The 26986-nt window shown below is 40.6% G+C and overlaps 1 protein-coding gene across 1 annotated transcript; it reads right to left on the bottom strand.

Annotated features, from left to right (window-relative positions):
* Window positions 1–7137: 7137 nt before the first annotated feature.
* LOC138877397 (uncharacterized) lies at window positions 7138–7966 on the bottom strand. The gene is made up of 3 exons (XM_070157005.1): window positions 7751–7966; window positions 7582–7689; window positions 7138–7188 (listed from the first exon to the last, which is right to left on the bottom strand). The coding sequence occupies exons 1-3, from the start codon at window positions 7964–7966 to the stop codon at window positions 7138–7140; spliced, it is 375 nt and encodes a 124-aa protein (XP_070013106.1).
* Between the last annotated feature and the right edge of the window lie 19020 nt (window positions 7967–26986).

Raw genomic sequence — 26986 nt, 5'->3', positions numbered from 1 at the left:
TAGATATTTCAACTCTTTTCTCCTTTCTCACTTTTCCACACCTTTCATTCTTTGCTTTTCTTGACTCCCTTTTATTTATTTCCACATTGAGTATTCTTTTTGTCCTTTTGCTTTTCTTTCTTTTTCATTGCATTTCCTTTTTCTTCATTTTGTACCCTTTTACCACTTTGTTGCAATCCTCGTCTCCCCCCCCCCCAAACTTATACTTTTGCCATGTGCTAAGGAAAGATCGGGTGCCAAGAGAGGATATCTTTTAGAATGGGTAAAGACTTGTATCGTGGTTCTTGAAGGAAAAAGGTTTAAGGCTCAAAAGGGTTGACTGGGGATTTTATCTTTGGTAGGCTATGGAACTGTTCAAGCTATCATTTGGATCAAGGAGAGCCTATACTCATGTCTCAAGTCAAAATTCACTTAGGATTTCGCCTCAACAAACATTCAGGGCAAGTTCTAGACCAATGGCTCGAGACTTGGACTTGCAATGCAATTTCTCACCACACATGCTATGGGGTCACTAAAGACATAGAGTCGGTGGCCACAAAGACCTTAGATAAGATTTGAGCACACAATAGTCCCGAAAAACCACTTGATGATTATCGATCAACACAAGAGTCTCAAGGTCACTACTTTCACCATCCTAAACATAACACTTTGTTTTTGACCATAAGATCAAAGGCAAATGTGCTAGGCCCAAGTAAAGCATTGCTTGAGGCACCCTTAACCACTAACTACTAAAAAGCAAAAAGAAAAAAAAAACGGACTCAAACCCTTAAGAAGGAGCCACCCAGTTCACACAAACTCCACCTTTGGAAAGAACCGTGGAATTAAGAATACCAAAGGCTTATTGCAAATGTTCAAAACAAGAAGCTACGAACATAAATAAGAAGCTAAGAACGAAAACTTGCGGAAAGTAAAATGAATATATACAAGAGGAGATTTAATCGAATATACAATAGATGGGATGAATATGTACAATGTAACAAAACTTTATATATAAACCCAAAGTAAAATAAAAGTACGAGAAATGTAACGAAATGTTAAAATTATATACAAACCAAAGATGAAAAATAAAGAAAGCATAGAAATTGTCAAATATATAGAATCATCCAAATCCATAAAAGTAGGGCCTACCCCCTCAAATGAAAGCTGGCATTGTCCCCAATGCCAGTTAAACTAAATAAGCACCAAAAAGAAAATGGAAAAGGATATAGAGACTCCCTATGGCTCATCTATCTGCATGGGCTCCTGAGTGGCCCCTGGGTCCTCAATATGCTCGGGAACCTCAAACTGGCTCCCTATGGCCTGCTGCTCTGCTGCTGGGACCCGGGACTGGACAAGCTTCTGAGGTGCATCCTGTGGCTGACTAGAGGAGGTCTCCGGTGGGTCTGCCAACTGGATGACTGCATCGTCTGCTCGGGGAGTCATCCTCTTCCTCTTGGGAGGCCTCTGGGACTGCTCAGGCTAGGGATGAGCTGCTGGTATCGGGTCCTGTAACAATAAGTCCAAAGGCAAATGATCTTCCCTCATCCTGTCAACCTCAACCCTTAGCTTCTTTATGGACTCCTTAGAATCCTGCATCTTCCTCAACTTCTTGTGCTCCTTAGAAAGCTCCTTAAGAGCCTTGCTGTGTGAATCAATAACATTCGTGAGCATTTTCTGGTTGTCAAGGATTTTCTTCTGGTTGACCAGAATCTCCTTGAGGGCATCCTCAATAGATTGTGGGACCAGCGGAGGCGAAGGTGCCGACTGAGCTTCCACTGTAGTAGTGAGGATAGACAACTTGGATGAAGCTGTCTGCATCTAGTTCTTGATGCTGAGAAGAGCCTGGCTCAGTCGGTGAGCAGTCACTGGGTAGGCTCGGGAAGAGGGTATCTCTGGCTCTGCTAAAGTGGATGGACCAGGTGGAATGTCTACAGAGGTGGAGACAGTTCGAGTAGGAGCCTTCAGACTGGCCTGATAGAGCAGTGGTTGTTCTCTTGTAGTTCTTGCTCTTCGGGTTGTCATCACCCTGCATGTTATACCAGGAGAACGGGGCCTTTGCATTTACTTTGATATCAAATGGCCTCTTCTCAACCTTGAGGTCCCGGAGGTACATGGTCAAGAAGCTGGGGAAGGGGTAGTTTTTGTCACCCTTAGTTACCACTTGTGTAATCACTCGCGACATCACATTCTCGACGGTTAATCGGGTACCCTGCCATGATCGATGCCAACAAAACTGCCCGGTGAAGAGGGAGGGAGTTGTCATGAGTAGTGGGGTCCAATCTGCTGTACACAAATGTTTCCCACCCCTTGGCCTCAAAGTTCAAACTTCTTCTCAAAATCTTTACTCCCGCATTCAGCCAATCGGGGGTGGTACCTGGGATTGCCAGATACTGTGTCAACTAAGGACGAACTTCTTCACCTAATTCCATCTTCGCCAAGTATAGCGACTCATCCTCCTCAACAAAGCCCAAGTAGTCATTAATTGACTTTCCATCAAACAACACCTTTAAATTTCGCACCTTGGTCACTTTGGTGCCCTTTTTGATGTGGGCAGCATTGGTATAGAATTCCTTGACCAAGTGCTCATTCGCATCCGCATAGTCCCCTAAGAAATACTCCTAGACAACTCTCTCCCTAAACTGCCTCCTCACATTGGGGTTGTGAGGCAATATGTCTCTATCCACAAAACTCCTCTCCGGGATCAACTTCCTCACCGACCACCATTCCCTAAATTTGTGATAAGCTCCCTATTCACAAATCGGTCTTTTCACACCTCCGGCTTTCTAGTTCTAGCAACACCTCCCACCTGAGGTTCACCCCCTTCTTCTACTACCTCTTCTTCTTCTTTTGCTGCCTCCTCATCTCCTACTGCACCCTCTCCGGATAATGAAGTTGTGGGAGAGGTGGAGTATTCATCCCCACTACCTTCAGCTGAGCCTTTATATGACCCAGAAGAGACATTCACTGAAGATTGGGTAGTGGGGGAAGGTGGATGAGTGTCTCTTATCCTGTTTCTCTCTGGCCAGTCAGGGATGTACTCTGGCACGGAGTCTGAAGGTATCTCCCGGGAGGGCTCGTACTCACTCCCAGACATGTCAATGGCTCTATCAGCAGCTCTAATCAGCTTCCTTGTGTTTTAAATATTTTGCCGGGCTTGAGGAGTCAGTCTTATCATTTTTTGTTTCCCTCCCCGGAAGGATTCTCCTCTGCCCGGTTGTTTAGAGCCCTTGCCTCTTTGTTTCACCATTGTTTGCAAACAACATCCATTAGGCTTGTTAGTATCAGTACAGGTAAGTAAGATCAGAGTTGCAGAAAAGTTTGCAGACAGTTGCGGACCACACAAAATAGAGTGCGGCCGCACAGAGGCCAATGCGGATCGCACAAAATAGCGTGCGGCCACACAGAGGCCAATACGGACCACACAAAATGGCAATGCGGTCTGCACAGAGATGGGGTTCAGACTATCCAATCTCTGTATCCAGGCAATGCGGACCGCACAAAATGTAGTGCGGCCGCAGTCCCTATACTTCAGATAATAGAGACTCAGCAATGCGGTCCCCACAAAATGCCATTGCGGATCACACTAAAGCACAGCGGACCGCACAGAATCGACCGCAGCCTGTACTGAGTGCCCAGAAGCAACACTAACTTAGGGTTCAATGTATTTTGATTTTAAGTCCTATTTTACACCTAAGAAAGGTTCCTATGTGTTTGCCCAGTGTTTCTAACTACCTAATTCTACTTTAATCGGGAAATTAACTAACTAATTTTACCAAATCAAAAGAAGTACGGGAATAGCAGAAGGAAAACAAGAAAAACAAAAATTAAAAGAAATTAACAAAATTAAAACAATTAATAAGAAGTTAATGGCACCAGATGTGAGATAAACTGAAGGTTAACGAGTTCAAGTAGTTAATTACGAGCAAAAGGAAAGATGAACAGTGCTTTTATGAGTTCTGAGAGCAAAGGGTTGAAAAGTGTAAAAGGGGGACCTCAGGCCCTATTTATAGAAAAGGACCTGGGGCCCAGCTTACCGACCCAATGCAGACCGCACAAAATGGACTGCGGTCCGCACCACACAGTAATTTTCAAAGTTTGAGAAGGCAACCATTGCGGTCCGCACAAAATGGAATGCGGCCGCGGTGGCAAACTTCAGAGAGTTGATATTTTCATCCTTCTTCAGTGCGGTCCATACTAAATGTAGTGTGGCCGCATTAAAAACTTCAGAGACATGAATACTTTTTCCACTATGTCCTGCACTGCATCAACACAAGCCTGTAACACCTCACAACCAGTCAATTAAAAAAATCCTATCCTACAATGAAAAACAAAGAAAAACAAGAAGAAAAACACACGGGTTGCCTCCCAAGAAGCCCCTGATTTAACGTCGCGGCACGATGCAGGTTACCATCAAATCATTTGAGATGAAGAAGTGCCACCACATGGTTGTCATCAATTTTTCCCAACTAGTGCTTGACCCTATGCCCATTCACTCTAAAAACTTCCCCACTTTTGTTCTTTAAATCAAGAGCACCAAACGGAGTCACACACACTACTTCAAACGGTCCGCTCCATTTTGACTTGAGCTTTCCCGGGAACAACCGTAGCCGAGAGTTGAATAAGAGCACCAAATCCCCCACCTTGAACTCCTTGCCCCGAGTATATTTGTCGTGAAGGTATTTCATTTTATCCTTATACAGGGACGAACTAGAGTAGGCATGTAATCTAAATTCGTCAAGTTCATTGAGTTTCTCCACCCGAAGATTAGCAGCTACATCCCAATCAAGGTTCAACTTCCTCAAGGACCACATGGACTTATGCTCTAACTCAACCGGTAAATGGCAAGCTTTCCCGAACACCAACCGATACAGAGACATACCAATCGGAGTTTTGTAAGCAGTTCTATACGCCCATAGAGCATCATCCAACTTCTTAGACCAGTCGGTCCTATTTGCATCAACCGTTTTAGATAGAATATTCTTGATTTCCCTGTTTGAGACTTCAACTTGGCCACTCGCCTGAGGATGATAAGGAGTAGACACTTTGTGGTTGACATCATACTTTGCAAGCAAGGTGTCAAAAGCTCTATTACAAAAATGCGACCCCCATCACTTATGATTGCATGAGGAGTGCTAAACCTTGTAAAAATGCCCTTTTTGAGAAACGAAACCATGCTCCTAGATTCATTATTGGCAAAGCCACAGCCTCGACCCATTTTGAAACATAGTCAGTCGCCACTAGGATGTAGGTGTTCCCACACGAGCTAACGAATGGGCCCATAAAGTCAATGCCCCATACATCAAAGATATCAACCTCAAGAATGGTATTGAGAGTCATATCATCTTTATTCTAAATTCCACCCGCTCTTTGACATTCGTCACACTTTTTCACAAGATCACTTGCATCTTTGTACAAATTTAGCCAATAAAACCCACAACTAACAACTTTGGAAGCAGTCCTCGCCCCACCATGATGGCCACTATAGGGAGAGGAATGACAAGCTTCCAAGATACTCAATTGCTCTTCCTCCGGGACACATCATCGGATCATACCATCCGTGCAAATCTTGAAGAAATACGGCTCATCCCAATAGAAATCCAAACTATCCCGTTTGAGCTTCTTCCTTTGGTTAGAAGAGAGCTCACACGGGATGATGCCAATCACATGGTAATTAGCAACATCCGCAAACCACAAAATATCACTCATTGACACAAAAAGTAGCTACTCATCGGGAAATGCATCATTGATCTCTAGGCCATCACATGGCCTTCCTTCCTCCTCCAAGCGGGATAAGTGGTCCACCACTTGGTTTTCACTACCCTTCCTATCCACAATTTCTAAATCAAACTCTTGAAGAAACAAAACCCATAGCATCAGCCTAGTTTTGGAGTCTTTCTTTGTCATCAAGTACCTAAGGGCTGTATGATCGGTGTGCACTATGACCTTGGCTCCCATAAGACACGGTCAAAACTTTTCCATTGCAAACACTATGGCCAACAACTCTTTCTCAGTTACCGTGTAGTTTCTTTGAGCCTCATTCATGGTCTTGCTCGCGTAGTACACCAGATGAAACATTTTGCTAACTTTTTGACCCAAAACTGCCCCAACGGCAACGTCACTCACGTCACACATGAGCTCGAAAGGCAAACTCCAATTTGGTGCGGTAATGATCGGGGTGGTGGTCAGCTTAAGCTTGAGAAGTTCAAATGCTTGCATACATCCCTCATCGAACACAAACATGGCATCCTTTTCTAGTATCTTGCACAAAGGGTTCACTACCTTCGAAAAATCTTTTATAAACCTCCGGTAGAACCCCGCGTGCCCAAGAAAACTCCTGACCCCCTTTACAGAAGTGGGGGGAGGAAGCCTTGAAATCACCTCTATTTTGGCCTTATCAACTTCTATGCCATACTTTGAAATTTTATGAGCCAACACTATGCCCTCCTCAACCATGAAGTGGCATTTTTCCCAATTGAGTACAAGATTGGTGTCTTCACAACGGGCCAACACTCTATACAAAATTTTCAAATATTCATCAAATGAATCACCCACCACACTAAAGTCGTCCATGCACACCTCCAAAATATCTTCCACCATATCGGTGAAAATGGCCATCATACATCGTTGGAATGTCACCGGGGCATTACGCATCCCGAAAGGCATCCGAGAAAAAGCAAAGGTGCCATATGGACAAGTAAATGTGGTCTTCTCCTGATCCTCCAGGGAAATCAGGATTTGATTGTACCCAAAATATCCATCCAAGAAGCAATAGAAGGCACGTCCAGCAAGACGATCGAGCGTCTGGTCAAGGAAAGGCAATGGGAAGTGATCCTTGCGGGTCACCTTATTCAGCTTGCGGTAGTCCATGCATACCCTCCATCCGGTAACTGTTTGGGTAGGAATTAGTTCATTGTTATCATTGGTCACCACGGTCATATCGCCCTTTTTCGGTACACACTACACTGGTGAAGTCCATGAGCTATCAGAGATAGGGTACACAACCCCGACATCTAACCACTTGATCACCTCCTTTTTCACAACTTCTTGTATGGCCTCATTCAACCTCATTTGATGTTCCAAGGAGGGTTTTGCATCATCTTCAAGAATAATCTTGTGTATATAAAATGCGAGGTTTATTCCCCAAATATCAGCTAAAGTCTATCCAATTGCCTTCTTTCGCTTTTTGAGCACAGCCAATGTGGTGTCTACCTATATGTTAGTAAGACAAGAGGAAAGAATAACTGGTAACGTTGAACTAGGGCCTAAGAATTCATACCTGAGGTGTGGAGGCAATAGCTTCAACTCCAACACCGGAGGTTCCTCAATTGAAGGTTTTGTTTTAGGAGTCTTTCTATTTTCAAGATCCAAGGAGAGTTTCCTAGGCTCATAAGAATAAGAGCCCATTCCATGTAAAGCATTCACACACTCCACTCGGCCCTCATCATCATTGACATCAAGATTTAACAATACGGCCTTTAGAGGGTCTTCCACATTGATCATTGTACTAGTATTATCAATTATCACAGCCGTGACAAGATCCACAAATTAGCACACTTCGGTACAATTGGGCTGCTTCATTGACTTGCATACATGAAAAACTACCTTTTCATCAGCCACCCAAAAAGTGAGTTCCCCTGCTTCCATTTCAACTAGAGCCTTCCCCATAGCAAGGAAATGTATCCCCAATATGATTGGAACTTCATAGTCTACCTCACAATCCAAGATCACAAAATCAGCTGGTAAAATAAATTTGTCCCCCCCGGACAAGTACATCATCAACAATACCCAATGGTTGCTTCATTGATCTATCCGGCATTTGCAATCTCATGAAAGTTGGCCTCGGTGGCCCAATACCCAAAGTCTTGAAAAATGAGTAGGGCATCAAGTTGATGCTTGCCCCTAAATCACATAAAGATTTAGCAAAATCTGCACTTCCAATAGTGCAAGGGATAGTGAAAGCACCGGGATCCTCCAACTTTGGAGCCATTGAATTTATATAGCAGTAACTTGGTGGGTCATCTTGATAGTTTCACAGTCCATGGATCTTTTCTTTGTCACCAAATATTTCATGAATTTAGCATAGCCGGGCACTTGCTCCAAAGCCTCCACCAAGGGCACATTGATGGATAAGCTTTTCATCATGTCAATGAACTTTTTGAATTGATTCTCAGTTTTCTGCTTGGCTAGTCTTTGAGAATAAGGTGGAGGTGGCCTAGCCAAGGGTGCCTTGGCTTTTGGCACAACCGGTTCCGGCATGTCTATTACGTGTTCCCTAGACGGGTTCATGTCATTTTGCGTTTCCACCTCGGCATCTTGAATATCAATCCTCACTTCTTCATTCACATTTTCATCAACCACATTCTCAAATACCAAAGGAAATTCATCTTCTTGCAACTCAACTTCATCACCCAAAACTTGCTTTTGTTTGGAGGCATTCACATCACCGCCTCGTCCACTCCTAGTGGTTACTACCATAACATGATTGTTCCTACCTTCGGGTTCACTACCGTATCACTTGGTAGAGCACCCTTAGGGCATGTATTCAAGGACTGAGAGATTTGGCCTATTTGCAACTCAAAATTTCTAACTGAAGTATTGTGAGAAGACAACTGAGCATCTGAATCCGCATTCTTCTTCATCATTTGTTCGAACATCATTTCAATTCTACCCATATCATTGCTAGAAGAACTAGGACCCTGGGATGGAAAAGTGGTAGATTGCTCGGTTGTTGGTACATTGGGGGCCTTTGAAAACCTTTCCCCTGATTTCCCTGGTTGTTGTTCCATCCACCCTGGTTGTTGTTGTTGCCCCAGTTTCCTTGATTGCTTCGATTGTTGTTTTGATTGCCCCAATTCGAATTTTGATTATTGTTTCCCCAATTGTTGTTCCTTTGTTGGTGATTGTTCCAATTATTGTTGCCTTGTTGTTGAATACCCCAATTGCCTTGGGATCTCCATTGTTGTTGTTGGTTGGAAGAATTGCCTCTTTGGCCTTGATAATTATTCACATATTGTACCTCTTCATTTTGCCCATCATATCCATCATCTTGAAATCCACTACCATCGTTGTCAAATTGATCCGAATTCCCTTGGTTCTGTTGACCTCTTTGTCTTTTTTGGTTCACTATCATGTTAACACCCTCCATGGCATTCACTTGGCGAGGATTTTGGACTTGTTGCAACTGAGTCTTTGCTAGCTGGTTCATGGTTGTTGTCAACTCAACTATCGCCTGCCCATGATCATGTAATTCTTTGTGCAAATGAGTGACTGTAGGGTCATCCTAGGGCACATTGGCTCTACTTTGACCAGCAGAGGATGTGTCAGCTATCTTGTCAAGAATGACACAAGCTTCATCATACGTCAATTTCATGAAATTACCCCCAACAAGTTGATTCACTATGCATTTATTTGTTGTGTTGATTCCCCGATAGAAATTTTTTTGCAATATATTATCCGTCATATTATTATTGGGGCATTCCTTCACCATAGTTCTATATCTCTCCCAAATCTCATGCAATGGTTCGGTGGGATCCTACTTAAAAGCTAAGATCTCATCCCGCAAAGCTGCCATATGCCCCAGTGAGAAGAACTTTACAATGAACTTGTCCGCCAACTCATCCCAAGTAGTGATGGAATGGTTGGGAAGTCGCTCAAGCCAATTTAACACCTTCCCTCTAAGTGAAAATGGGAAGAGTCTCAACCGGAGTGCATCCTCTGACAGATTAGTTTGCTTGCTCCCCCAACAGGTATCCACGAACCCCTTGAGATGTTTGTAAGCATTTTGAGTGGCAGCGCCCGTGAAGTACCCACGTTGCTCCAGCAATGTCAGCATCACATTAGTAATTTGGAAATTGCCCACCTGGATCCGGGGTGAGACAATTGCACTTGCATAGCCTTGGTTTGGGAGCACTCGAGGAACCGCTCTTGGAGGTGGCGGAGGTGGGTCTGGAATATTCTTATTAACATTGGCCTGGCGGCCTCTTTGTTGTCCTGGAGGTACAAGAGGCACCTCATCCTCTCCATTATCATCAACCTCCTCCCCTGCAATCACAATTCCAAGAGGGTCATTAGCATTTAATGCCATTTTGTACCTGAAGTTTTGACACACACAAATTAGTAACAAAGAAGGAAAGAAGAATAAAACACAAAACTATTTAGATAGATAGCCAAAAGCATTAGCATCCCTGGCAACGACGCCAAAAAGTGATTGAGGCCAACCCTGCACTACTATTGAGTAGTGAGAGAGGCCGAAGCAGCTTTTACCCGATTAAGGTCGGGATCGATTTCCACATAGAGCTAGATATTGGAGTCGGGTGTCTATCTAAAGTGGAGTTGTGTATTTTCTCTTAATTGCACTTCTACACATTTTTGGTTTTGATTATGATTCTAATTTTATAAAACTACAATGCTCAATTAAACTAAAATAAGTTAAGGTTAAACTATTACGAGTTGTTTAAATGATAAAAAGGCACTAGGGTAGTGACTTCCTCCTGGTGGTCAATTGACGGAATCTTGAGTCTAAAGCTAGATTGTCACATTTGGGGAGTATGATATAACTGTTGCTCGATTCTACAAAACTTTATACCTCTCGGTAGTTTGAGCGATTTTTGCCCGAATTGACTTTCTCAAGACCAATTGGGTATGCAAATTTGCACAAGCATCAGGGTTCAAGTCGGGTGTTACCATCTCTAGGTTTAACCCTTTAATTGGGGCTGTCAATCTCTTGAGTACGCCCCAACTCCTTGTTGGACCAATTTCAGAGACTTAGGCTCTCTTTCTCAAGAAGAGCCAAAATCAACTAAACACAAACTAGTGTTTTCAACCACTAATTCAACTATTAAACATGAAATTAGTCCAAATATCAAACACCCATAGTCAATCAAGCTCTAAAACACAAGACCCATCAATTACCCACACTAGGGTTGAGCCACAACCCTATCTTATAGGTCTAACTACTCATAATTAGAGAAGAAAATAAAGAAATAGATGAAGAAAAACTCATATTAGTTAATTGCTAAATTAAACTTGAAGATTCAATGTTGAAATACAACTAAAATTACTCAAAACAGCTAAAATATTCGAGCCCACGAGCGCAACCTTCAGTACTAACTATCTGTTTCACCTAAAAATGGAAAAGAAGCTACTTATACTAAGCTGAAAAATCTGGCAAAATACCCCTTCGGGGTTAGTGAGGACTGCACAAAATCATGTGCGGCCGTACTAGGGCTCTGAACTTGAATAAATGGCTCTCTGAACTTGCGCAATGCGGACCGCACAGAATCGAATGCGGCCGCGGTGGCTTCTAGTGTGGTCCGCATGAAATGGAGCGCAGGCCGCATTGGGCTTCAAACTCAAAACTGGCATTTCTCTGATTCTTAGCTCTGTGGACCGCACTAAATTGAGTGCGGCCGCAGTGACTCCAATGCAGACCGTAGTAAATCCAATGCGGCCGCATTGCCTGTTTGCCTGGAAATCAAACTCTCTGAACCTCACTAGTGCGGATCGCACAGAATGGTATGTGGCCGCATTGGTCCTATTTTGCCAGAGCTTTGTCTTGTCTTGGTACTTGTGCAAGTTTTACTCCTTTTTGAGCTACCTTTGACATCTTGTCACTTTGTTGATCAAACATGCAATCAAGCACAACTTGTGAGCCTTTTGGGACTATTTTGTACAAATTTCTAATCAAAACATAAGCAAGAGGGAGTATAAAATGTATCAAAATCCCTAGATATCAATGACCACTTGAATTATTTATGAATTGTGTAAAAGTTAAAGTGTGGGGGTGACTAGTTTGGCTTTTGAGTGGAACTAATGAAATAAGGAGAAAGGTGCAATGTTTTGAACAAGTAAGAGTCACTTGAATTGAAAAAAAAATAGTTGTATTGCTGTGAACAAAAATATTCCTTGATAAGTGGTGGCTCTTGATGTAATTGTGCTAAAGAAGTATGGAGTAATATACATTGATGTGAAGGCGGAGTTTGGTTTGACATAAGTATGTGGTTTGAATGTTAAAGTATATGTAGTAAAGTGCTTAGGTAGGTGTAGTCACTCTTATATCTGAATGTATCCTACCCGTCCCGCAGCCTACATTGCAACCAAATAAAGTCCTACTTGTTCCTAAACTGAATGAGCTCGATTAATAGAGTAATACACTACAGACAAGCCTATAGTGCATCTTTTGTGGCATATGATTGTTATTTCTGAGAGTGAGTGAATTCTTTCTATCTTGAGTTCCTAAGTGTTCTTAAATTTTATTGTGTGGAACTACTCTCTTTTGTTGTGTGAGGGCACTTGATTCATGAAGGAAAGGTAATGTCAGTGACCTCTATGGTGGAGTAAGTGGGTGAGTTGTGAATAATGCGTGGTACTTGTGAGTCAAATCTTGAGGTGAAGATGTTACACTTTTGTGCTTAGTCTATTTTAAATATTCTTGGTGTGATGAGTTAGGAGAATTGTTTAAAAAGGTCGTGTCTATATATAGTGTAGCTTGATTGATCGAGGAGGGGAAATGGTTTAAATGTGAGGTGTTGATGATGGGGTATAATTACGTACTTTAGTCGCTTATTACACTCTAATTTACTGCACTTTAATTGTGTTTGAGCTTTAATCGCTAGTGTTTTGCACTAATGGTATGTTTTATGCCTTGTAGGAATTATTTCGAGCTATATAGATGTTATGGAATGAATTATAGTGATTTGAAGATTTGAAGTCTGAGTAAAAGCCCAAGGAATTAAGCCGGGTTCGTGTTCGAGGGTCAAATTTGATAGTTAAGAACAAACGAAGACTCGAGTAGGCATATTGCGTATTATCTAGTAAAATAGACATAACTCTTTGATCCAAATTCCATTTTGGCTATATAATATATGGTTAGAAAGATACATCAAAGGGATACAACTATAACGTTTTATATCTTTCCAAATTCCAAAGGTAACAGGGTGAAAAACACAGTCGAAAGTGCAACCGCAGACCTAGACGCAGATTGGGGCAGTGCACTGGTAAAATACCGCCCCCGGACCGCGACCGCAAGCGTCCAGACTTGAACAATTATTCTTTTTCATGTATGAGAAGGTACAATTGTTTGGGCCATACTCTACTTGGTATATATAAATGGAAAAATGATATTTTAAGAGGTAGGACATACTTTTGACACAGATTCGACCTAAGGAGGCAGAGACATAATAGGAGCATGGCTGGGAATTTTTCTATGAGTTTTTCCTTCCTCTTCCTATTTTTTCATTGTTGGTTATGACTCTTAGTATTGTAGTTTTACATACTATTATGAATAGCTAATTTGTTATCTAGGGTTTTGATGGAACCTTTTGTAGGATAAATTCTTGTTATGTTTTTATATAATTGAGCCGTAGTATTTTCTCTATTTGTTCAACTATATGTTTATTGTTGTTGATTGAATGGCCATCGATTGACTATGCCTATTTATTATGTGTTGCTTGATAAAAGGATACATATTTCGGTGGCTGTTGAACAATGTCACTCCTAACGTATATGAGAAATTACTACAACGAGTTTAGAGGTAGGTTTAGAAATAACAAAGCCTTGACGTGGTCATAATGAATGGTTAGATAAAGCCAACTAGCATAGTTCAAAAGAATATGTCTAGTAAATTGTTGTAGTTGCTCGAAAGAGAATTACGGTACCTAAAGTGCTCACGATCAGTAGAGAATACATAGGCAAAATTGTTGGGAACATAGCGGGAAGGATTCCAACATTTGGGGAAATCATAACTTTAGACCTCCTTATCTCAAATTTCATCATTGTTAGTTGATAATTTTACTACTTTATAATAGTGTTAGTTAATTAGTTAGAATTAAATACTATAATCTCTATAATTAGGAAATTGTTTGGACTTGTGGTTCTTAGCAATATTGAACAACTGCAGCTAAGCCTTAGTTCTTTGTGGGATTCGACTTTGGACTAATAGACCGGATTATATTTGCAGCGATCGCTTATCCTTTTTAGGACTAGAGTTGGGCGTGATCAGCACATCATGAGATCGAATCGGTCCTATTAAAAAAGTTTGGCAAAACCCTTACGAAGGGTGCCTTAACGTGGTATTCTGTCTTACCCGAGTACTCTATTGATTTTTTTTGAAATGCTCGCAAATTAGTTTATCAAGGCTCATGCTGGGGCAAGAAAGGTCCATGCAAGGAAGGCGGACATATTCAGAATTTCTCAAACAGAATCCGAGCTGTTGCGGAAGTTCGTGATGCATTTCATAAAATAAAGGATGTTTTTACCATCGGTTCTGGACGAGTAGGCAGCAGAGGCGTTTACAAATGGTCTCAACCCGTTGAGCTTTGATGCTTCCCGAAAATTAAAGGAAAGCTTGCTTGAATTCCAGGCAACTACATGGGCAGATGTTCACAATTGCTACGAGTTAAAAATAAGAGTAGAAGATGACCAACTCGATTCCTCGACATCCTTCAAAGGACGAAATTGTTATCGGAGTCAGGATAGATTCAAAAATAATTTTGATGCAATTCGGAGACCTTCTAGAAGTCGTTTTCAACCTTACGAGAGGACCGATGGGTGCAATAGTAAATGATTCCAGCCATTGGATAGGTTCGCTTTTGATAGAAGGACGGATCGTGGTCGGGATTGTGAATAACTAATTTTTGACCACAACCAAGTTCTATACTATTTTAATGTAAATATTTCTTTTAGGTCTAATCTTAATATTTTAAACTTTTATCTTACTCTTAATATATTTTACTAAAAAAATTAAATTTAAAAGCAACAAAAATACTCACATTCTTAGAGTATAGATTTTATTTTAAATTTTTTTAATAATAATAATTCAAATATATATGTACATATATATATGATTTCGTTTAATTAGAATTTTATTAAGTAAGCTATAGAATCTTTCTTAGTATCATTTAAAGTACATGTAAATATTTAGTTTTCCTATATTGTAAGAAATAATGGTGAATCTTCTTATCTTTATAATTTAATTTATCTTTTAAAATAAAAGATAAAAAAAAGTAAACAAAATGAAGCTAACGTAATCTAAAAAAAAAAGAAGGGAAATTACCAGCTATGTCCATTTATATGTAGCTCATTATAAAAATTGGCCAATTAATAAAATATTATTAATATTAGCCAAATTAGCCAATTAGCTATTTGTAGCAAAAAAATATCAAATTTTTGCTTTGTTTTGAGTGGGTGTTATTAGAATAGATTGGGCACACCTTAAGGAGCTTGAATCTCAGTTTTGAGATGATTTGGTAAAGTTTTGAGGTGGTTTGAATTGAAAATTCGAAGTAAAAGTTGAACATGAAAAAAAATGATATGTGTATCACACTATGTATCATATTTGTATCAATTGTGTATCACATGTATATCCATGTATACCTGTGTGTGAGATACATGCGTGATACATGTTTGATACACGTGTCGCAGAAGACTTTTTTGAACTCGATTTAATTACGAATTTTGATACAAAACCAGTCCAAATCACCTCCAATCTTCCTCAAATTTTGTATATCGACTTATCTTTATATTTTCAATGAATTCCAACTATACCCATTGAAAAAATTCCTTTTTTATTTAGATTTTTGGAATATTGTATAGATTTTTGTATTTCATCACCTTATTTGCTACCCCGTCCATGAAATTTCCTTTCCGTCTTGTATCTAATGTTGCTAATCACGCTTAAAAATATGAAAGATGGTTTTTCCATGCGATTCTTTGAGAGAAAGAACCCTATTATTTGGTTTTTTAATTTTTGTTGGCTAGTTTTGATAAGTCTATGACTAATGGTTAGAGATTGGTAAGTTAAGATTTATTTGGGACATTTGCGTAAGTTTCCCAAAAAAAATCAGATTTAACAAAGATAAACAATCCCAATTCCCATCCCCCTTACGTTTCTCACCTAACGTTGCCTCACACACACGATCATCCCTTCTCCCTCACGTCTTGTTGCCTACTCTTCCACTCATCCCTCTCTTTAAGCAAACACATTCTATATATAGTTGTGATACACTTTATTTATATCTATTTATCTATCTATACTATATTAAAAGCACGAAAGCTCTTAGTGAAATGTCGTTGCCTTTTTCCCGCTTCTAAAATGGAATTCACACTTGACAAAATAGTCATTTGATTATTATCCTATATTTGGAAATAGTCATTTCACTGATTTCCTACTATTTAGGAATAATCATTAATTAATTTTATACTATTTAGGAATAATCATTTAATTATCTAAGTCTAAGTTAAATAAAGAAAAATATCTTTTCAAGAAGGAATCAAATACTTTCATATTATACCTCATTAAAAAGGAAATTCTAACTTTTGTTATGGGAAAACTTTTCGGCAATTTTTGCTGAACAAAAAATTAGGAATTTTTCTTTTACCCCCTTTTCTTTACATTTTGAATTGTAGAAACTTTTCGGCAAAATTTCTGATTATCAAAATAAAAAATAAAAAATTAGGATCTTTTTATTTACATCTCAAATTGTAGAAATCTATGTTTCTACTTTAAACAATTTAATTTTTCAAACGTGGCAGGTTTGTATAATTTCAAATAACAAAAGAACTATCCTTAGATCTCAATAAAATTAGTTTTAATGCGAATGTTTTCTCAAAACAAAGAATATTATAACTAAAATAATTATTTATGGACGAACATATTTTTGTGACATTGATATTTCCTCTTACCCTTCAATTACATACTATTTCTTCAAAACAATATGAATCTAAAATAATAAACTATTCTATAATGAATAATCGGTCTAACTAAAGCATATTCTTTGTATGGAAATTGAAGTTGGACATGAATTTGTGATATTTGAAAATTGAAAAAAGTAGTATTTGAATTTAAGTTAAATAAAGGTATTTGAAAACCACATTTACCTTTTAAATTTGTTTCCTAAAAGAACTTTAAAGGTAATAGACAGACTGAAATATCATTCTGCGGAATGTTAAAACAAGCTAAACACAATCAATATTTGTTAGTTTAAGGAACTTACACTATTTTCTTTTATCTTTATATTTTATAATTCAACATATTTTTGTAATAATATTGCCACGATCCGGATTTCCACCCTTGGGAGTCGTGATGACGCCTATTAATGTGAGTTAGGTAAGCCAATTATTGAACTAACTACCTTTTTGCCCATTTTATACTCTTTAACACTTATAAAATAATAGTGTGTAAACAGTGGAAAATTTAGAATAAGCGGAAGAAAGCAATAAAATATCTGAACATGTAACTATTACAACTGATTAAGCCTTAACCAACCAGAACTGGTGTCACAGTGTCACAAACGATCTAAGAGTGCTAAATACAAAGTCTGAAAATAAAAGATACACTGTTTCTGGATAAAAGAGATGAAACAGGAAATAAAGGATAGAGGAGCCGCCAGGGCTTGTGGACGCCTGCAGGTCTACCTTGGATCTCCGCGTGGACTGAAGGTAGCCACCCAATCTATGGTCCAATGTCTACAACACTAGGATCTGCACAAAAGAGTGCAGAGTGTAGTATCAGCACAACCGGCCCCATGTGCTGGTAAGTGCCTAGCCTAACCTTGGCGAGGTAGTGACAAAGCTAGGACCAGACTACCAAATAAACCTGTGCAATTCAACTATATACAGCGGAAAAGAAATACAGGAATAAACAGTCAAGTATGGGAGGGGTAGCATGCTGCGGGAGGAGATATCCATACAGAATAGAAAGACAACAGGTAAATGGAAGAAACAATATATCTCGGATATCCAAAGAGAACCAGAAAGCAATAAGTGCACGACATCACCTTTTGTGATTTTACTCTCGTCCTTACCAAAACAATCAAGTAATGAAAATGTGCACGGTATCACCCTTCGTGCTTTTACTCCCGTCCTCACCATATAATCAATATAATCGGCACAGAATGGTTCATCGTGCGGCACGACATTACCCTTCGTGCTTTACACTCTTTCCTCACAATCAAACACGGCATTACCCTTCGAGCTTTACACTCTTTCCTCACAAAAATAATGCACGGCATCACCCTTCGTGCTTTAACTCTCTTCCCCACCAAAACAAAAATCACAAGCAATAGGGCAAGGAAATAAATAAAATTACAATAAGAATCCCGGCAAGGGAACAATATTTCAACAACAAGTCCCGGCAACGGACAACATCAAAACAACAACAATATCCCGGCAAGGGAATCAATATAATGATTCTTTTTTCTTTTTCACCTTTGTTTCACCATTCACTTCACAACTCGAGCCAATGCTCAAAAAGGTTTCAATTACCGCTCATACTTTCACAATTCGTTATACAATTTGAGCCAATGATCCTCAATAATCAAACATCACAATTACTTCCACGAACTTTGCCCAACAAATAAAAATCATCACCAAGATATGAATAATACGACGAAGTCATAAAAAATCACATTAAGAGACTCACGGGCATGCTAGACACCAACATATAGATACTCGTCACCATTCCTATACGTCGTACTCAATAATTACCACATAGCAAATAGGACTCGACTCCTAATCCCTCAAGCTAAGGTTAGGCCAAACACTTACCTCGATGCCACAAACACAATTTACGTCTCAATTATCGCATTACCCTTTGATTCCACCACCAATTCGCGCGTATCTAGTCACAAGTCACTTAATTACATCAATAAACGCTAGATGAATCAATTCTAATGCATGAAAATGAGTATTATAAAGTTTTACCCAAAAATTCAAAAATTATCCCTGGGCCCACATGGTCAAAACCCGAGGTTCGAACCAAAACACGATTATCCATTCCCCCACGAACCCAAATATATAATTTATTTTGAATTCGACCCCAAAACGAGGTCTAAATCCCAAATATATAAAAAGCCTAACTCTACCCAAATCCCTAATTTTTTTACCCTTAAGAATATGATTTAAGCCTAGAAATCTAATGGGTGTTAATGAAAATTGAAGAAAATGAGTCTAAGATTACATACCTATGAATTGGTTTTGGAATCCGACCTCAATTTAAGGTCTAACTCCCGAAATTCAATAGTTTTAGGTTTTTCCCAAAGTTCCCAATTCCACCATGAAAACCCTAGATTCAAGGATGAAATCTTGTAAAAAGAAGTTAAGGAGTAAAGAAAATGAGTTAGAAATCACTTACCAATGTTTTGGAGAAGAAAAGTTGTTTGAAAAATCGCCTCTTATGTGTTTGGGGTTTTGAAAAATTAAAAATAACTAAAAATTCCGTTTAAATATACCCCTCTCAGAACCCCTGTGCGGACCGCACAAAATCGAGTGCGGCCGCATAGCTCTCCATGTGGACATAGTGATATGCTTTAGTATTTTGGCCATAACTTTCTCTACAAATGTCCAAATTGTGATTTCTTTACCTTTCTGGAAACTAGACATGAAGGGATACAACTTTCGTGTTTGAATCATCTCAAAATTCCTTGTAGATCAAAAGATATAGGCTTTCGACGTCGGACCAATGAACCTGTGCGGACCGCACAAAATCGAATGCGGCCGCACAGCCCCCACCCCGGACAACACCAAAACCAATGCAGTCCGCACTAGCGGGTTCAGAGATTTTCACTTCTCTGAACCTGCAACATCCATGTTTTAAGCCTAAGACATTTCAGAACCCACCCGAAACTCACCAGAGCCCTTGGAACTCCAAACCAAGTGTGCATACTAACTCAAAGACATCATATGGACCTACTCGTGCGATCATATCATCAAAATAACATGTAAAATCATGAATTAAACCTCAAAACTCAACATTTTCATCAAGAACTCTCAAAGTTCATAACTCTTCAACTGGAAGTCCAACTCACGTCAAATAAACTCCGTTTTCACCAAATTTGACAGTTATCTTTCAAATATTATAACAAGTTTGTAACGGGCTCTGGAACCAAAATACGGGCCCAATAATAATGATTTCAAACATTAATTCTTTTCTTCATTTCTTAGATAATTCAGTAAAACAATTTCTTTCAAAACTTGATTTCTAAGGCTTGAGACCTCGAAATTCATTTCCAGGCATACGCCTAAGTCTCATATTTTACTGCGGACCTCCCGGGATCGTCGAAATATAGATATGGGTCTGTTTGTTCAAAATGTTGACCAAAGTCAACCATAATCAAATTTTAACTCTAGAAATTTCTATTTCTCATATTTTCATATGGAAGGCTTTCCGGATATAGGTCCGGACCACGCATTCAAATCAAGGTAGTATAAAAAGGAGGTTTTTAGGCCTCAAAACCCTGAATTTACTTGCAACACAAAGGTCATCACATTCTCCAACTCTAAAACAACCGTCCTTCCTTGAACGAACATAAGAAGGAAGTTCCTAAGTCGGGAAAAAGATGGGATAACGGCTCTACATATCGGACTCGAACTCCCAGGTCGATGCCTCAGAAGGCTGACTTCTCTACTGAACACGAACAGAAGGGAAATTCTTTGACCTCAACTGATGAACTTGCCGGTCTAGAATATCTACCGGCTCCTCCCATAGGACAATACCTTGTCCAACTGGACAGTGCTGAAATCTAACACGTGGGATGGATCACTGTGATACTTCCAAAGAATGGAAAATGCAAGTCTATAAGCCACCTCACCCACTCGATCAAGGATCTCAAACGGGCCAATGAATCTAGGGCTAAGCTTTCCCTTTTTCCCAAATCTCATCACGCCCTTCATAGGCGACACTCGAAGCAAGACCGGCTCTTCGACCCTGAAAACCAAATCTTGAACCTTACGGTCGGCATAACTCTTTTGCCTAGACTGAGCAGTACGAAGCCTATCCTGAATAATCTTGACCTTGTCCAAGGCATTTTGTACCAGATCCGTAACCAACAACCGAGCCTCTCCCGGCTCAAACCATCCAACCAGCGACTGACATCGCCTACCATATAAAGCCTCGAAAGGGCGATCTGGATACTCGACTGGTAGCTGTTATTGTAGGCAAACTCTGCTAAAGGCAAAAACTGATCCCATGAACCTCCAACGTCAATGACACAAGCTCGGAGCATATCCTCCAAAATCTGAATAGTCCGCTCGGACTGCCCGTCCGTCTGAGGATAAAATGTTGTGCTCAACTCAACCTGTGTGCCCAACTCTCGCTGAACTACTCTCCAAAAATATGAAATAAACTGCGTACCTCGGTCCAAAATAATAAACATGGGCACACCATGAAGACGAACAATCTCCCGGATATAGATCTCAGCTAACCTCTCAGAAGAATGGGAGACCGCCACAATAATGAAATGCGCTGACTTGGTCAGCCTATCAACAATAACCCATACTGCATCGAACTTTATCTGAGTCCGTGGGAGTCCAACAACGAAGTCCATAGTGATCCGCTCCCACTTCCACTCAGGAATCTCAATCTTCTGGAACAACCACCAGGCCTCTGATGCTCATACTTAACATGCTGACAATTCAAACACCGAGCCACATATGCAACGATATCCTTCTTCATTCTCCGCCCTAATAATGTTGCCGCAAATCCTGATACATCTTTGTGGTGCCTGGATGAATAGAGTACCAGGAGTTATGGGCCTCCTCTAAGATCAACTCTCGAAGCTCATCCACATTAGGCACACAAACTCGACACAGCAATCTCAAAACTCTAGCAACACCTAAGGTAACCTGCTTGGCACCTCCGCGCTGCATCATATCTCTAAAGACACACAAATGAGGAACATCATACTGTCGATCTCGGATACGATCCAATAATGAAGAACGAGCGACTGTGCAAGCTAACACACGGCTGAGCTCAGAAACATACAACCTCACGAACTGATTGGCCAAAGCCTGAACTTCTAAAGCAAGCGGTCTCTCACCGACCGAAATATAAGCTAGACTACCCATACTGGCTGACTTCCTACTCAGGGCATCAACCACCACATTGGCCTTTCCCAGATGATATAAGATGGTGATATCATAGTCTTTCAACAGCTCTAACCACCTTCTTTGCCTCAAATTCAGCTCTTTTTGCTTGAACAAATACTGCAAACTCTTGTGGTCCATGAATACCTCGCACGCCACGACATACAGATAATGCCTCCAAATCTTCAACGCGTGAATAATGACTGCTAACTCCAAATCATGAACCGAATAGTTCTTCTCATGAATCTTCAACTGCCGCAAAGTATAGGCAATGACCTTGCCATCCTGCATCAATACCGCACCAAGTCCAATATGAGATGCATCACAATAAATGGTATATAGCCCTGAACCTGTGGTCAAAACCAACACTGGTGCCGTAGTCAAAGCTATCTTGAACTTCTAAAAGCTCGCCTCACACTCCTCCGACCATCTGAATTGGGCACCCTTCTGGGTCAACCTGGTCATTGGGGCTGTGATAGATGAAAACCCCTCTACAAACCAACGATAGTAGCCTGCCAAACCCAAGAAACTCCAGATCTCTGTAGCTGATGTTAGTCTAGGCCAGTTCTTGACTGCCTCAATCTTCTTCGGATCAACCTGAATACCCTCTACTGACAAAACATGACCTAGGAATGCAATCGAACTCACACTTTGAAAACTTAGCATACAACTGACTATCCCTCAAAGTCTGAAGAACCACTCTAAGATGCTGCTCGTGCTCCTCCCGACTACGGGAATATATCAAAATATCATCAATGAAGACTATCATGAACGAATCAAAGTAAGGCCTGAACACTCGGTTCATAAAATCCATAAAAGCTGCTGGGGAATTTGTCAACCCGAATGACATCACCAAGAACTCATAATGCCCATACCGAGTGTGGAAAGCTGTCTTAGGGACATCAGATGCCCTAATCCTCAATTGATGGTAGCCAGATCTCAAGTCAATCTTTGAAAATACCTTTGCACCCTGAAGCTAATTGAACAAATCATCAATCCTCGATAGCAGATACTTATTCTTGATTGTGACCTTGTTCAATTGCCAGTAATCTATACACATTTGCATCGATCCATCCTTCTTCTTTACGAACAACACCAGCGCACCCCAAGGTGACACACTGGATTTAGTAAAACCCTTTTCAAGCAAGTCTTGCAACTGCTCCTTCAACTCATGCGAGTCCAAACGATACGACGGGATAGAAATAGGCTGAGTTCCCAGAGCCAAATCAATGCAAAAGTCGATATCCCTGTCGAGTGGCATACCCGATAGGTCTGAAGGGAAAACCTCATGAAACCCACAAACAACGGGCACAAAATCAATAGAAGGGACCTCAGCACTAGAATCATGAACATAGGCCAAATAAGCCAAACACCCCTTCTCGACCATATGCCGAGCCTTCACATAAGAGATAACACTGCGGGTAGAATGACCAGGAGTCCCTCTCCACTCTAAACGATGCAAACCCGGCAAGTCTAAGGTCACAGTCTTGTCATGACAGTCCAAGATAGTGTGATAAGGTGATAACTAGTCTATCCCCAATATGACATCGAAATCAACCATGTCCAGAAGAAGCAAATCTACACGAGTCTCAAGATCCCCAATCAAAACTATACAAGAATGATAGACTCAAACTACCATAATAGAATCACCCACCGGTGTAGACATATAAATAGGAGCACTCAAAGAATCACTAGACATGACCAGATACGGTGCAAAATAAGATGACACATAGGAGTACGTAGATCCTGGATCGAATAAAACCGAAGCATCTCTGCTACAAACCAGAATAATACCTATAATAACTACATCGGAAGCCTCAGCCTTTGGCATGGCTGGAAGAGCATAACATCGAGGCTAGGACCCACCACCCTGAACCACATCTCTAGGCCAACCGGCTGCTAGATAGCCTCCACCTCCAGCGACCTGAGCTCTACCTCTAACATCTCTACCTCCACCTCTAGTACCTAAACCCCTACCTCTAGCTGGCTGGGCGGGCTAGGGAACACTCGGTGCCTTAACCATGGCACAGGAACCCTGATGCTGGGAGCTACTCAGTGCTCGAGGGCAAAACCTAGCAATGTGACCCATATCACCACAAGTGTAACAAGCCCTCAGCTGCTGACCCTAACGACCTGAATGACCACTCCGAAAACTCTGAAACGACGGTACACTGATAGGAGCTGGTGGTGCACCGTAGGAGTGCTGATCAGAATACTACATCTGAGGACCACGACAACCTAAAGCACCATGAGAAACCTGAAGTGTCGACTGAAAGGCCTAGGAGGATGGCCTCTACTATACGAATCCCCACCTCCAGACAAGGTACCACTGAATCGGCCTAAATGACGAGGCCTCTTGTCAGACCCATGACCGCCTCCCTACGATAGAACCATCTTAACTCTTCGGGCCACATTGGCCGCCTCTTGGAAAGATATCTCACTCCCAGTCTCCCTAGCCATCTGAAGAAGAATTGGCTAAATAAGCCCATCAATGAACCTCCTCACCCTCTCTCACTCGGTGGGAAGTATTGATGTTCTAAACGTCAATACCATACAAGAGAGGTGGGGGGGGGGTGATTTGTGTGGTACCCAATTTTTTGATCTAGAAAAACCTGGTTCTTCTAGGTGTTCTAACTGCTACTATTGCGGAATTAAAAATACAGAAAATAAAGAACACAAAGATTTTTACGTGGAAAACACCTGGATAAAAAGGTGAAAAAACCAAGACCTACTACTCAGTAGGATTTTCCCAAACATCCACTAACATCACTGAGCCAAAACAGCATTTACAAAACTCTTTGTAACCTAAGGATTAACTCTAATCCCTGTGTAGCACACAACCTCAACTGTTGTGACACCTTCAAGTTAGCCTATAACTTGAACACTCAAAGTACCTATTACAAATGCTTCTATAAAAGCTGAAAAGGTACAACTTTAAACCACCTACTACAATTGAACTAGAATAAGAATAAACACAACATAACTGGTTCTTCTATCTTGTTCAAGTAGCTTCAGGTTTGCACACTTGAATTACACACGAACTGCTTGCAAAAAGTGTTGCTATTTTTCTCCCTATTCACGTTTAATTTCTGCGTATGTGCAACACCTGTAAAAGAGAACAATCACTGTTATTTAATGAGTTAGTAATCAGAGTTTGATTGAGACTCAATTGCTGATCTTCCATCGAAGTTGAGTCCTTGTTCAATACAAACTCCAATCCTATCATTTATCCGGATTGTGTGATTGTGTCCCCTTCCCATAAGGAGACTTTCTCTCCTCATCCAATATGCAACCTTTTCAATCAGTTCCGGAGATATTGCTGCTTGATTACTGAGACTTATCTCCTTCACGTATATGTCACATGTCTAGGTTGATAAATACTATGCCTCACATGATGAACCTGGTCCATGACTGAGGTCATTTGTCATTCTTCAAAACTTCACCTGAACTTGGGCCAACAAATTCCTCCTTTTTGATGATGACAAACTCTGTGCTTTTACTAATCAAAGAACCTGTAGGAACTCAGCTTGATCATCAACACATTAACTTAGAATTTTAACTTATCATTAAGGACCAGATTTAATTAGGTTATAAATATCACATTATTCAGAATAAAGAGTAAAGCACAATATCTCTTCCCCCTTTTAGCATCATCGAAAAGTTGCATGCATTGTGAATCCCAGATTTTTGTAATTACTCATGGCCACTTGGGCAACTACAAGTGAAAACATGGATGAAATTATCAATAATCAACAAACATATTCAAACTATTAAGAGAAAAATCTTCATAGAACAAGAGAAACAGCAGCTGTCATTGATATATGTTTCCACCAACAAACCACAAAAAGAAAGAAAAACTTCCAAAACATGAGCAAAAAAACGAAAAAGTCCCTAATCTGGGTCACTGGGGGTACTAGTTTGGTTTAGAAGACAACAACTAGACATCCTAAGGCTTGGAGGAACTAGAGGGCTGGGCTTGGAGAAGGTTGAGCATATTCTGAAGCATCCCATCACTCTTCTCCTTTTCTTTTGCTAGCTCAGTTCTAAGGCCATCTCTTTCAATTTCCAGTTCAGCTACACGAGCCTGGAGCTGAGCAATTTCAACATCCTTAGATCTACACTCTTGAACCAAAACCTTAACCTTGCTGTTCACAGGCGTCTTCAGGGATGAACCAGGTTCAACTAGGGTGGCATTGACTGGATAATCACAAGCCAGAAGAGTCTTGATGCCAAAGTGTTCCTTGCTTGATGCCATCACTTATTTCTTCAAAGGCACATTCAGCCTATCCAGAACAGTAGTCAATATGAACCCATATGGGATGGCATGAGTCTTGGAGGCATTTATGACCCTGTCCAGTAATTTGACAATAAAGGCAGACCAATTGATCTGCATTCCTCTCATAAGGCACTCCATAAGAACCAGGTCCATATAGTTGGTAGTGTGCCTCCTCTCCTGTCCGGGCAACATGCACTTGTTAACAAATTCAAACAAGACCTTGTGCTCAGGCCTCATCTCACTTTTCTGCACAAACCTGGCTTCAGGCACATCTTCAGCAGTTGCGACATCACAAAAATTCCTAGTTATTTGAAGAGCAGTAAGGAGAGAATCTAGACATGGCCACCTTTGCCTTGTATAATCATCATACCCCTCACTAGGTATGTCTAGAATCTTACCCAATTTGAGTGCATCAAACTGCACCCTTACTCTTTTCACTATACTGGTGACTACCCCATTCTTCACTATGGCATTGACCATAAGCTCAATCAATTCTTTCCTAGCCAGCCTCCCATCCATTTCAAGGACCATGTCCTTCCAACCTTGTGCAGCTAGGGCATCCACCAGTCTTCTCATTCCTGGCTCATCCAGGTCTCTCAACAGTCTTCCTTTCAAAAATTTTCTTCTGCCAAAGATGGCAAACCTATCTTGTTCCTTTTTAGATTCCTCTTCTTCTTCTTCCTCAGTAATTTTTACCTGCTTACCATTTACTACAGATCTGGTTCTTTTGGCTAAAGAGGGTTCATCAGATACAGGTTCAGAGGAAGACTTCTTGGAAGAAGCCTTGGCCCTTTTTGGTTTGGGTGTAGGAACCTCCACAGTTGTTCCCCTTTCTTGATGGACCAGTTCCATCTCTTCTTCTTCTTCTTCTTC

The sequence above is a fragment of the Nicotiana sylvestris genome, chromosome 9 (assembly GCF_000393655.2).
Source record: "Nicotiana sylvestris chromosome 9, ASM39365v2, whole genome shotgun sequence".
Lineage (NCBI taxonomy): Eukaryota > Viridiplantae > Streptophyta > Magnoliopsida > Solanales > Solanaceae > Nicotiana > Nicotiana sylvestris.
Note: the sequence above shows the minus strand (reverse complement) of the source record. Positions and strands in the feature narration are given on the sequence as shown.

Excerpts from the sequence above, each read along its gene's own strand:
- LOC138877397 (XM_070157005.1), bottom strand. The coding sequence starts at position 7,966 with ATGGCTCCAAAGTTGGAGGATCCCGGTGCTTTCACTATCCCTTGCACT. Across the intron at positions 7,690-7,750 it reads CATTGGGTATTGTTGATGAT|GTAGACTATGAAGTTCCAAT; the intron begins GTACTTGTCCGG and ends TTGGATTGTGAG. Across the intron at positions 7,189-7,581 it reads TTTGGGTGGCTGATGAAAAG|GTAGACACCACATTGGCTGT; the intron begins GTAGTTTTTCAT and ends ACTAACATATAG.